Source organism: Saccostrea echinata, unplaced genomic scaffold (genome assembly GCF_033153115.1).
Source record: "Saccostrea echinata isolate AGI-Se365-2 ecotype Australia unplaced genomic scaffold, CSIRO_AGI_Sech_v1 ptg000076l, whole genome shotgun sequence".
In the NCBI taxonomy this organism is placed as follows: domain Eukaryota; kingdom Metazoa; phylum Mollusca; class Bivalvia; order Ostreida; family Ostreidae; genus Saccostrea; species Saccostrea echinata.
Genome location: NW_026889825.1, coordinates 1,871,798 through 1,885,345, shown reverse-complemented (window position 1 = coordinate 1,885,345; position 13,548 = coordinate 1,871,798). Strand labels below are relative to the sequence as shown.

Here is a 13,548-nt window from a genome sequence, read left to right as displayed (position 1 = left end):
TGGTTAAGATATTTAGGAATGTACACTTTGGAACGAAATGAGAATAATCATTTAGGATTTTTAAGCTCTCCTGAGCCGAAGGCTCAAGTGAGCTTTTCTGATCAAAGAGTGTTCGGCGTCCGTCTATCGTCTGTCATCTCCGTAAACTTTTCTCATTTTTAGCTCACCTTAACGAAGTTGGGGGGAGCTTATGTGATACCTTGGGCGTCGGCATCGGCGTCCCAGGTTAAAGTTTTTGGTTCAGTTTTTTTCAAGTTCTTCTATGCGCTACATTAATCAGAGATGCATGGAAGATACATCTTGTGTTTCATTGTAACAGTCAAGGTTTCAGATGCTGCAATTTCAGCTTAGGAATGACTAGGTTAATGTTTTTGGAGCAGGTTAAAGTTTTGGAGCAGGTTCATTCTAAAGTAACTGTAAGCCTTATGTTGACCAAACTTGCATGGATGATACATCTAAGAATGCAAACTTCTGGACTTGCTTCGGATGCTGGATCTGACCTACATTTTTCAGATATGGTCCAGGTTAATGTTTCAGGATGAAAGTCCATTACAGAAACTATAAGGCCTATCTGAACCAAACTTGCATGGATGATGCATCAAGGGATGAACACTCTCATACTTGCTTCAGATGCTGGATTTGAATGACATTTTCTGGATGAGTGACTAGTTCGAAGTTTTTGGATAAGATAATTTCCAAGTAACTGAAAGCCATATCAGATCAAAATTGCATAAATATTGCATCTTGGGATGTACACTACTAGACTATTAGTTTAATATGGGACTTTGCCTTACTTGAAGACAACATTCGTTGAGGTGAGCTCTGTAATCTCTGATTACCTATGTTTGACTTCTCAAGAATTCCTGGGTCAGTTTCAACCAAACTTGCCACAAAACATCCTTGGGTAAAGGGGATTTAAGTTTGTTCACAGGAAGTGCCACACCCTCTTTCAAGGGAAGATAATTAGGATTCGTGAAAATTCGGTGACATCTTTAAAAAATCTTTTCTCAAGAACCACTTGAGAAGGAAAAGATGAAACTTATGTGAAAGCTTCATTACTCTAGATTCTATATTGTTCAAATCATAACCCTCGGGGTAGGGCGGGTTCGCAAGAAGGGGTCGAAGTTTTACATAGGAATATATAAGAAATGTCTTTGAAAATCTTTTCGAGAATAGCAAAGCCATGATTAGTCATATTATTATAGAAGTATCCTCAGGTAGTGTAGATTCAAATTTTCTCCAATTATGATTCTATTAGGGGAGGGAAGGGCCACAACAAGGGGTCAAAGTTTATTACAGGGATATATTGGAAATATCTTTAGAAATCTTCTTAAGAACAGCTAAGCCATTATAAGTCATATTAATATAGAAGTATCTTCCGGAAGTGTTGATTCAAGTTTGTTCAAATCATGACGTCTGGGGGTTGAGCGCAGACACAACAGGGGGCCAAAGTTTTACATAGGAATATATAGGAAAAATCTTTAAAAATAGTCTTCCCAAGAATAGTGAAACCATTATTTGTCATATTAATACAGAAGCATCCTCAGGTAGTGTAGATTCAAGTTTGTTCAAATCATGAACCCCGGGGCTAGGGCGGGGCCACAATAGTGGGTCAAAGTTTTACATAGGAATATACAGATGTAATGGTTAAGGGGTATGTGCGTAAATTGCATTGAAGACTTCAAATGGTGAAATGTCCTGACAATCCTTGAAATGGACTAGCCAAAGGGTATATGAGGCAAAGCTTTGGGAAAATCAGGGATTCAGAAGCTAGCGGAAGAAGTTGGCCGTTGAATAAGCAATAAAGAAGATAAGGGTTAGAGCAAAATAAAAGTATAAAAGTTATGCACCTGTGACAAGTATCGCAGGAAAATAAGTTTAAGTTCTGGGTGTAGTTAATCTAAAGAAGACTGAGAGACAAGGTCTTATCTATCAATAGGAACCTAAGGGAGACACACGGTACAAGTAGTACATTACCCAGTCCCCATCTCTAGATGAAAGAGAAAAAAAAATTAGTACTGTGTGATTTACCCTCAGACAGAGTTGTCTGAATAATTACTCCAATCATTAACTCAGACAGAGGAAAAGGAAAATTTATACCCCTTGTAAGAACCTGATCATACAAATAACTTTGGAAATATCTTTAAAATTCTCCTTTTCAAGAACAACTAAATTAAAGCCTTTATTAGTCATATTTATATAGAAGCAACCTTAGGTATTGTAGAAAATGAAAATCAAGTTTGTTCAAATTATGAACCCCAAGGGGTGGGGGGGGGGGTATAACAGAGGGTCAAAGTTTTACATAAGAATATATTGGAATCGTCTTGAAAAAATCTTCTGCTAAAGAACAGCAAGGCCATGATTAGTTATATTATTATAGAAACATCCTCAGGTAGTGTAGATCCTAGTTTGTTCACATTTAGGGTTGGTAGAGTTGGGCCACATTGAGCGATCAGAGTTTTACATAGCAATATACAGGGAAAAATTCTTTAAATATTTCTGCTCAAGAACATCAAAGCCATTATTAGTAATATTGATATGGAAACATCCTGAGGTATATAAGTTTAAGCTTGACCCCCCCTCCCCCCGTAAACTTTTCAATACTGAACTGATTTCTACTTTTTCCAAGCCACTGTGCTCAGGTGAGTGATGTGGCCCATGGAACTCTTGATTCTAAAAAAAATACCCAACCACGATTAATATTGTACATTATAAACTGAACGTAGACATTTAACTTTCGTAAAATTAAAATACATGTATAACAATTTACTTGTGCGTTGTTTTGATTTCCCTGTAGCTACATGTATCTTGAAATTTAAAATTTATTATTGGTCAGAAAGTATAAATTGAAATAAAGAATGACATCTTGTTATTTCCTTTTTTTTTTTAATTTTTGGAAAGGGTTGTTTTTGTTTTTTAAATATCGGCCTATATTCTCAAGGATGTATAAAAGTACTCCAAATAAACTAAGATCTTTGTGCGTTTTCGAGAACTAATGTAATAGGTAAAGATAACGAACAGTGATCTCAAAAAAATCCAAAAACAGTACAAATATGTGGAGAGGGCAGAACACACGGACTCCTGGAAATTCCAAAGGTGGGATCAGGTGCCTGGGAGGAGTAAGCATCCCCTGCTGACCGGTCACATCCGCCATATACCCTATGCATTGATCAGACTTACGGAACAATCCGCAGCCAACCAGTACAAAATCAAAGACCTAACAAATGGTATGAAACAAGTCAGCAAAAAAAAACAAAAAAAAAAAACAAACAAACAAACAAACAAAAAAAACAAAAACAAAAACAAAACAAAACAAAACAAAAAAAAACCCCCAACAACCCAATATGATATAAACATACAATGATACATGTATTTGCTAACAAGGTCATTATAACGGCCATAAAATTTTAAACCTAAAGGACAAATAGTGACCCTCTGCTCTACATTTCATTTTTTTTTTTCAACTTTCCAATGTATTGATTTTCATCAAGAGCTATAGCATTACATTCAAATGAAAAATAGTATGAGGTATAAAACTATTTGAAAAGTATAGGCAAAAGGAAATAGTTCTAAGTTATGTCTAGTTTGTTCGAAATGACTACTAAAGGTCCTGATAAAAAGTAATTATTAAAATCTGGTGAAGAAAAATATGAGTAATATTAGGAATTTTTTATTTGAAGGTTATCTCTCTTATCAGAGGGTCGGTACCCCTTAACAACTGTTTACTAAGCGCTATATAAATTACCATATTATTAGCATACAGGGGTTTTTACACCTCGTTTAATTTCAGAAGAAATTAAGACAAAGAGAACTATAACGATGAATCCCTAAAACTAAATTGATTACGCAGATTTAAAGTTAAAATCATAATTGATTAAGAGGCGCTTAGGAATATTACTTTTATTCAGGCGCTGTGGCAATGCACTTTGAAAAATAACGCAATTTGAAAATTTGTTTCAAAGTGCGGTAAAATTGAGAAAAAATCGACGCACTTTGAAAAAAAATTCAAAGTGCATTAAATTTGGTAGAAGACAGGTAGAAGGTCCCTCAGCCCAACTCTTTATCTTTACTAACCAAACATATGTATTTACATAAATGGTATGAAACTGATATACTTTCTCTCAATAAATGTGAATTAACCTAAAATAGATATAAGTATTTATATATTAAGCTTTCCTGAAAAAAAATAACGCACCCTATTATATTAAAGAAGAGAGGCTTAGGGGCCATATCACTGATCTAAGCAACAATAGTCAACTGACTATACTTTGACCAAAGTACATGTGACTTTACAAAATCAAATATAATACCAATCAAAAGAAAAGTATAAAATGCATAAATAATTTTTTCATACCTCGTAATAACTGTAAAATAGGCCATCATATTATCGGGTATAAAGAATTTTTTCATACTTCTAAATACTCTTCAAATAACAATAAAAAAACCATCATGTTGTGCGAGAAATTTTTTCAATGGCAAAATCATAAATGCTCCCCTTTCTTTAAGAAAAATGCGTTGCCTTAAGTCACTTATCGACCCTACATCTACCGAACTTATTATAGGCTGCATAAAATAAAAAAGAAACAAAATTGTGCTATCAAACAATTCCTCCATTATTTCTAAAAGACCCACTTCCCTTTTATAACATTTACGAGAACCTTTGAGAACAAGACAAACACAAGAAAATTTTAAAACGTTTACATCTCAGATCCTGAAGTGACGTCATCACCGAAAAATTATCTAAGTAGGTTCAAATAAAATTTGCAGGAATATTAACGAAGCCGTGCACATTATTTTTCAAAGTGCCTCAATATGGTCAATATTAACCCAATTTGAAAATGAATATATTTTTTTCAAAGTGGGTATACTTGGCTCCAAATTTAACGGACTTTGAAAGAAAAAAGAATTTCAAAGTGCGTAATTTTTCAAAGGACGTTGTAACAAGGCGCATTTGAAAGCTCCAACTAGCATAAAATATTTTATTTTTTTTTATCGAGATTTGTATATTTAAGTGTGTAGGATGAAACAATTTGAATAATATATTTTATCTTTGTCAGGTCTACATATACGTGTATTATGTATAAGCCATGACTAATTACTGTTGTTAATTTATTTGTATATTTAAAAAAAATAGGAAGAATATGTATGTACCACTTTTTAAAAATGCTCTGTGTTTCATTTAAAAATAGCTAAACTATCAGTTGTATTTGTATAGACTAAAAAAGAAAAGATTTTCCTGCAAGATGAAGGGTAGGTAGGGGGAGAAGGAGAGAGATTGGAAAAATTTGAGTCATAAACTATTACTTAGACATTGAAACGTAGACAGATACTTGTATTAATTAAATAAAGAAAAATAAAACATGCGATTTTTGCTCATACTATAGACTGCATGACTGACCTCATGAATAATTGATACTAGTAACATAAAGAAGTATACTCTATAAAACGGCTTTCCCTATGTATTTATTTTTTAAATTTGAAAACAAGTTACTTCAATTCTCAATTCTTCATTCTCTCAAAACCAGATCAATGGTACAAAAGATACATGTACATGTATACAAACAAAAATAACAGTCAAGGGTCAAATAAAGAAAAAAGAAAAGAATGAAGTAAACATATAATCAGTTATACATATGGAGGATTCAACAAGGACAGATAGTTTTGACAATTTTCTCAGTAAATTTTGACAACGATTTTTGTATTTCTACATTATTTGTGTTCATAAGTTCATTTAACTTGAAAATGTTAGGATTTTTACAATATCTATTTTGGAGAAATATTTTTCTGTCATTCGAAAAATACTTGCATTCCATAGCATAATGAAATTCATCACCAATACTTTTACAGCCACAAATACAGTAGTACATATTCCTAAATTTCTATCAATATTATTCGATCTACCTGTTTCAATTGGCAAATGATAATTACATGTCCGTAGTTTTGTAAGTATAATTCCTAATTCTGATTAAGATCATACGAGGGTTGTTCGGAAAGTTCGTGGACTACCGTCATATCTTTTTTACTTAACGTCATATTATATCCAAATTTGGAAGAAATATTTCAACAGTAAATTCAAATGATATGTATTAAAAAATTTTAAAATATCGTAGTTTATTCCAAACTTATTTAGACTTTAAAAATGCGAAATTCGGATCACGGAGCAGGTCAGAATTTCGTAATTTACAATTAAGACACTAAATAATGTCTGAAGTCATATCTTCTGTAAAATGACACAAAAACGGAAAAAATTCTACACGTTCAAATTAAGAATTGTTTTGTCGTTTCTGATTCGAATTAAGACTTAATATTTTGCTTCGTTGAAAAGAAATCAGTTTCAGAAGATAGGTAGTCCTCATTGAAAAAGGCAAAAAAGATGACGTCGTAGAACGTCACGGAGCAGCAGTTAACTAGATACAATTTTGTGTTGTACTCTGGAAAACTCCAGAAAAAAACCTCTGAAAATGCCGGAGGAAGTAGGAAATATGTCAAAAGCGAGCCATGCATGAGTGTGTACATGGTACAAGTTGTATTTGAATGATAGTGTACTCTGCTTAGACGATGGTGATCTGTAAAAACCGGATTATCTGTAAAAATCTTATCAAAAAACAATGAAAAGTTAGTAACGTCATGCTAAGAGTTTGGCGATCACAGATGCTGATCTTGTGAAAGCGCACTTATACGGTGAAAAAATATAACATTGACAAACTAAATGATGCTACTGGAACAATTGTTAGCAAAATAGATTTCTGGTGATAGAGAAACGTTTTTAATTAGTGCACTGGTATTGGTCAATTCTGTGTGAAATGTATAGGGATAGTATTTTTGAGAACCTCATGTCGGTATGTTTTTGACGTAACAGTGTTGTTGAGTTTGCTCCGTGGTTACAAAACATTTTAAAATTAAATAACGTGAATTCTCTTAAATCACATGGAATGAAACTTCACACTTGAACAAAATAAATATTTTTACATATGATAATTGATTTTAAAATTAAATAGCATGAATTCTTTTAAATTACATGTTATGAAACTTTACACTTGAACAAAATAAATATTTTTACAGATGATAATGTGCTCATTTTAAATTTCTTGAAGATACATGTGGCTGCAACGTTATTGTTGACAAGTTACACGAACGATCACGTTACACGAACGATTCCGCACGATTGACGCACGATAAAATCTGTTAGACGAACGATCCTTCACGCACACGATTCTACACGTTACACGATCTTACATGATTGCTAACGCAAACGCACGTTTCACCACGCAAAATAGTTCAAATTCTTTAGGAATGAATATTTTCAAAACGAAATAAGGCTTAATATTTATTTTAGATTTCAAATAATTATTGATATTATTTCATCGACTTTGAAAAATAAAAAAGAATAGAAATCGATATTTCTGAAATTAAATACATATAAGACTTATTAATTATTTTAGATTACAAATAATTATTTACGTAATTCTCCCGACCGACTTAAGAAAACAGATTTTTTTTCTTCCTATCAGAAGACAAAAATGTAGGTGGAGTTGAGTTTTGATTGAATTGGATTTCATAATATGCAGAAAGGGATAAGTTTGAAAAAAATGGCATGAAAATGAATTAAATTATAAGATATATCCATGTTTCTATTTGTGAATCTCTAAAATCAACAATTATTTTACAAATCATTTATTTGCAGAAATTATAAAGATAATTAAAACTAAGCTCCAGAGATAAACACTGAAAAACGAAACCCCGACAAATCATGTCTTGTACATGTACATTCGCCGACTAAATATTTATGAAAGCATCGAGATTGTTTATTTATTTATTTGTAAAAATATCTATTTTTGATCTATTGATTTTAAAAATATCTTGACCATAATTAGCAGTAAACATAATTAACATCAGAGAAAAAGTCCTTAAACATCTAAGTACAGTTTATCACAAAAAATCACGCTATTTGACGAGAACACAATATTGTACGACTTACTATATTGCTTATTTCCAAGCGATAATTAGTTCGCTCTGCTTTCAATTATGTAAATCGCGCTTCATTTATTTTATTTGGATTGAAAAAAAAAACAGACAAGCGAAATGCTTGTATAGCAAATAACATTCCGATAAAAACCTACAAAACGAAATTTACACGTTTCTTAACGCACGATCACGCACGATTAAAACCGCAAACGATTGAGTCTGATACACGCACGATCTCGCACGTTACACGAACGATTCTACACGATTGGTTTGTCAACAATAACGTTGCAGCCACTGTAGTATAACGAAAATTGGCATAGTCCATGAACTTTACGAACAACCCTCGTATTATGTTTAAAATTAAAATAAAAGTAACTTAACTGATGCTAGAGCAGTGTTTATTTATAAGTGTTAAATGATTTAATTATTGCTGACTGTTTAAGGGTTGATATTAATATTTTTTGCTTTAATTTGGAATAGAAAATTTATATTATAAACACTATTTAATTGAGAGAGAGGGAGAGAGGAGATTCCTACCTACAATGGAATTATCGTCAATCACAGCTTCTGGTTTTACTGGGAAAGACCAGGTGTTTTTGCTGATAGAGGACATGCATATAAATTATATATATTTATACTATAAACAAGGTAGATACAACTCAGTTTGTTGATCACAAGACTAATAGAAACACCATGTAAGTATCAAGTCTTTTATTAGAAACTTAAGAGATATTAGACATATACATGTATATTATTGAGGTCCATATTTTTCCTTTAGGATTAGTTGTAATGTGTACATGATATTGATAAAATCATGAAATTGAACATAATACAATTACACTTGCTTGTAAATTAATAAATGTAAATTTGAATTAAAAGCGTTTACTATAAGAACAAATTTTAAAAGGAAATGTAAATATTTCAGACTAAAGCGAACAATTTTGTTATCTTACTTAGAAATCGAAACAGGCACAGATATTATAACAGTATTTGTTTATTGTTGATTATTGAATTAAAAACCACTAAATTTGTTTTAAAAAAAGCCTTGTAAAGCTTGAAATTAGTAGGAAATCGATTTACACAGAAACATGACTGTAGAACGTTTTAATTCAGCCTGGTGTTCATATAAATGTTGCTAATTTCATGAGGTTCATACATGAATAAGATTAAGGGGACATTATTATGAGGCAATTTCTGGGTATTCACTAAATGAAATGTTTTTCAATGCAAGACTCCTTTATATATAGACTTAGGGAAAATAAAATTGCTCATTAGTAAGGGATTATCCAGTAGAAGGGGGGGGGGGGATTTCAGTGTTATTTGATTTACAGAATATTATGTAAATAAAACATGATATATAACCTTTAACCCCCCTCCCTCAAAAATAGCCCCCTTAATGTAAAAGGTGATCGATCTCATAAATCTAGTAAACAAAAAGAATCGTGAACAGGGCAAAAACACGGGCCCCTGAAAATACAAGAGGTGGGATCAGGTGCCAAGGAAGAGTAAGCATCCCCTATTGACCGGCCTGTGTATTAATCAGGTATACGGAGTACTCCGTAGTCGAATTTATTATATAAGCAGTGACATAAAAAATGGTGTGAAATATGTCAGACAAAATACGACTCAACGATAGGTTGTATTTATACAAACAAGACCATTATAACCATCATAGAATTTGCTAAAAGCTGACTTTAAACGGGGTTGTTGAAATCCTTGTAACATCAACTTATTTGTCAGTAGCTTGCCTCGGATTAAAATTGATCATACTCAGATCATGCTTTTGTGATCAAATCAGAGACATAGACACCATATGCAGGTACGTGATGTTGGAATATTGCTGCACAAATAAGGGAAGCTGAAAAGCTTAAGTCATACTGTTTGTCATACAGTTTGGTTATCATTTGGCCATTATCGTCTATAGACAGTAAATCATCTAAATATAATGTGACAGACTCTGTAGTGGTCTTTTATTTCGAGTTTTCTAGGATATATTGAGTCGACATAAAAAATGAAAGTAACTGTTGTAAATTGATCAAACGTCGTCGATATATCTAAATGTTGAGTTGAAGATAACAGCAAGAGTTTCCTTTCTCTTATGTAGAAGTTTCTGAATAAATTCTTCTTCATAGGAATATAAAACAGGTCGGCTAATAAAGGATTATAATTAGTGCCCATCGGAATTCCATAAAATTGTTGGAAGACTTGGTCCCCAAAAACTACAAAAGTTAAGTTTTGAAATCCCTTAAACTGTAGGAAATTCCTTAATTTGTTGCTGATTTTATATATATATCTATGAGATGCTCTCCCACGGCGGGAACCCCATCCCCTTAAAAGAATATATATATTTCAGCGATATTAGTAAATGCTTTACATATTGAATCGTATCTTTACTGCTTTAGCTTCTCTCTCTCTCTCTCTCTTATCATAAAACTTTCTGGGTCACATTTTCCCTATGGACAGGAAATTGATTTCCCATAAATTAGCGAATGGCAAACATCATTTTATTTTATGAGGCGTATTTTTGAATTTCCAAATATTAACAAACTTATTTTAGTGCTCTACTACTCGCGTAATTAATTTCCATGATAAAGTATAGTGTTTCCGACGAATTAAATATTTAAACACTGCAAAATAAATGAAATAGTACAGGGTTTCAATGTTTGCTCTTTTTGCCATATCAAGAGGGGTAATTGATCAGACATATTACTTCAGGGATTGGTATTATCCCGTGGGAAATGTTTCGTCTAAAATAATGAATTTTAAAAGATATTTTGATTTTCAGAATAAAATGGGCCATTATCTGTAATCCAATACGAGTTTTTGTTTTGCTTTTCGTCAAAAAAAACTTTATCATCAAGAAAAATAGAAAGATATCGAGTTATTTTTTTTACATACATGTAATACACTGTAACAGGATTTTTGAACCAACCAAAATGTACAGAAATGTATTTAGAAAAGGTAATTCAGATTCTTTTTTGATGATTTGTTATTTCCTTTTTAACATTTTATAGGCATTGGTTGCTGATTTTTCTCATCCTTCAACCTTCATGCTCTTTTATTATAAGTGGTAAGTATATATGGCACGTTCCTTGAATATATGTTTTTGCATCTCTTTGCAGTATACCAAAATATTCATAATTATTGTCATGTTTTTATTTCTCAACTGCATGTTTTCAAAATTGTCTTTAATGATATTGACACCAAAAATTGTTAGATCAGCAATTGAAGTTATATCCAATATTACTACATAAGAATTACATTGTACCATCCTCTATCTAGTACTATTTTGGACAATTATGCTTGGTAAGGTACCTTAATTTTTTGTGAGGAAACTTGTTAAAGTAGCAATATTTTAATCACAGATTCTTGGGAAAAACAATATATTACTGAGGAACGAGTCGTCTGCCCTTAAATTATCGACGAAGAACTTAAATTATTATTTATATAAGATACATGTATATCTTGATGTCCTTGTTGATAATGAAAAAAAAAGAATTTTAGCTAAATAAGATGAAGAAATTAAGCCACTGTCACAATGTTCTGGAATTTATTAATTAAATCCATATTACAAGAAGTACAAGGAATATACATTAATACAAGATTTGCAAATCAAACCTCTCTTAACTTTTAACTTTGAAGTACATATATAAGGACGGGGTGGATGGGTAGGATTCCCTGCATAATTTAGCCAACATATACTTTACAATAGACACCATGCTAAGTTACGGTTGTGTTCCCTCATTGATAATTTATATATAATATTAAAAAAGAAACAAAACAATTTTAGCTTGTCAATTGATTTTCCATTTACTGTGTCCCCAAGCTAAAGTGCTCCATAGAACGTGCCTGAATTTATTGATGAAAACTTTAACAAGAAACCTAATGACCATAACCTACTGGAAATTATAATAGACAAATATTAATAACGATCATTCAAATATTATATATAGATCTCCACAGCTCCAGCTGTCCACATTACACGACAGTTTCCTCTTTCCTGAGCCACATTGGGGTCAATGTTCACACATCCGGGACATTTGGCGTTAGTGACCTTGATGTGACACACGACCCAAAAAGATCATCATGCACTGTGCTTAAGGTAAAATAAATCGCAATGTCTGAATAACTCATTCCATAAGACTATACTTATACTGAAACAGGATTTTAAAAAATAAAAAAATAGTATTTATTCGCTGCCAAGATTACACCTGCACAATATTCCTTCAAGAAACAGGAAGGCAAATCTAAGATAAGATTATTAAATACTTACATTTTATGGGGAAAAAAACACTTACTCTGTAAATGTGTTCCCAGCTCAGATATTCAGTATTAGCTCTTTACGACTTTCTATGTCTAAAATATCATTTGTTTAGAACTATATTATTTACATGTATTGCCTCTACGATTACATATACATGTTTCTAGAGTTTAGAATTATATTATCTACGTGCCTGGTTTAAATCTTCACATGATCTTCGAATAGGCAAATTACGCCAAAGGAAGCCACTCACATACTCATGACTTAGTGAGAGGAGCACAATTCTTTGTCACGCCATCTGGTTATCCTAATGGTGCCACTGACGTCACTTTGAGCTATGACGTATACTTCCCGAGTTCATTTTCATGGGTGAATGGTGGGAAACTTCCCGGGACTTATGGTCACAGCACCCATTGCTCCGGGGGACGGGATTCAAATCACTGCATCTCCACTCGATTCATGTGGCGAGCTCACGGAGCAGGGGAATTGTATTTGTACTTTCCTAAAGATGCTCAACCAAATTTCGATACATGGGCAAAACATCAAAATGCAGAAATCGTAACACATGACAATTATGGGGTGTCTATTCGCTCTCCAAATTTTGTCTTCCACCATAATCAGTGGATAAACTTGAAGCAACAAATCCACCTTAATACAGTCCGTAGTAGTGGTCACGGAAATGCAGATGGATGGATCAAGATTTTTATGAACCACGCATCAAGTCCTGTCATGTCAATTAAAGATGTTGTTTTACGGAAATATGATGATGTCAAAATTGATGGCATTTTCTTCTCGACCTTCTTTGGTGGCAGTGATGACTCTTGGGCATCAGCACACAATACCTATACTTTATACAAAAATTTCCAGATATCTGTTGGTCATCATTAAATTTGAATATTACATTTTTTTAAAGATTTGTTCAACCGTTTTGAATCAAGATGTGCGCCTTAATAATCTTCATCATATTTATCTTCATGAAGGAATTATTTTCATGAATTAATTATCTCCTTTTTTTCTTCATCTAAATAAGACAACGATGAAATGTTCTACTGAATTAAAAAAAAAACTAACAGAAAAATCAATTACTGATCGAGGAAATAAAGAGAGGAAAGTTGGAACAAAACATTTTTCAATACAAAAGAACGCTTTTGGAAATTCATAGTGAAAAGCAAACGGGGGTAGTATTTGATTTTATCTTTCATAAAAAAATACATGTAGCCTTTTTGGGCTAATACCGGTATCTTGTAGAAAGAGATAGAAATATTACCTCTATTACAGTAAATAGAATAGAAATTAAATCCTAGGGCAAATTCAAAATCGAA

At 32.4% G+C, this 13,548-nt stretch overlaps 1 protein-coding gene across 1 annotated transcript; it reads left to right on the top strand.

Moving 5' to 3' along the window:
- Window positions 1-11,629: 11,629 nt before the first annotated feature.
- On the top strand, window positions 11,630-13,114 carry LOC133176550 (uncharacterized). The gene is made up of 3 exons (XM_061311664.1): window positions 11,630-11,633; window positions 11,919-12,067; window positions 12,452-13,114. Exons 1-3 carry the CDS (start codon window positions 11,630-11,632, stop codon window positions 13,112-13,114), a joined length of 816 nt encoding a protein of 271 aa, XP_061167648.1.
- The last annotated feature ends 434 nt before the right edge of the window (window positions 13,115-13,548 follow it).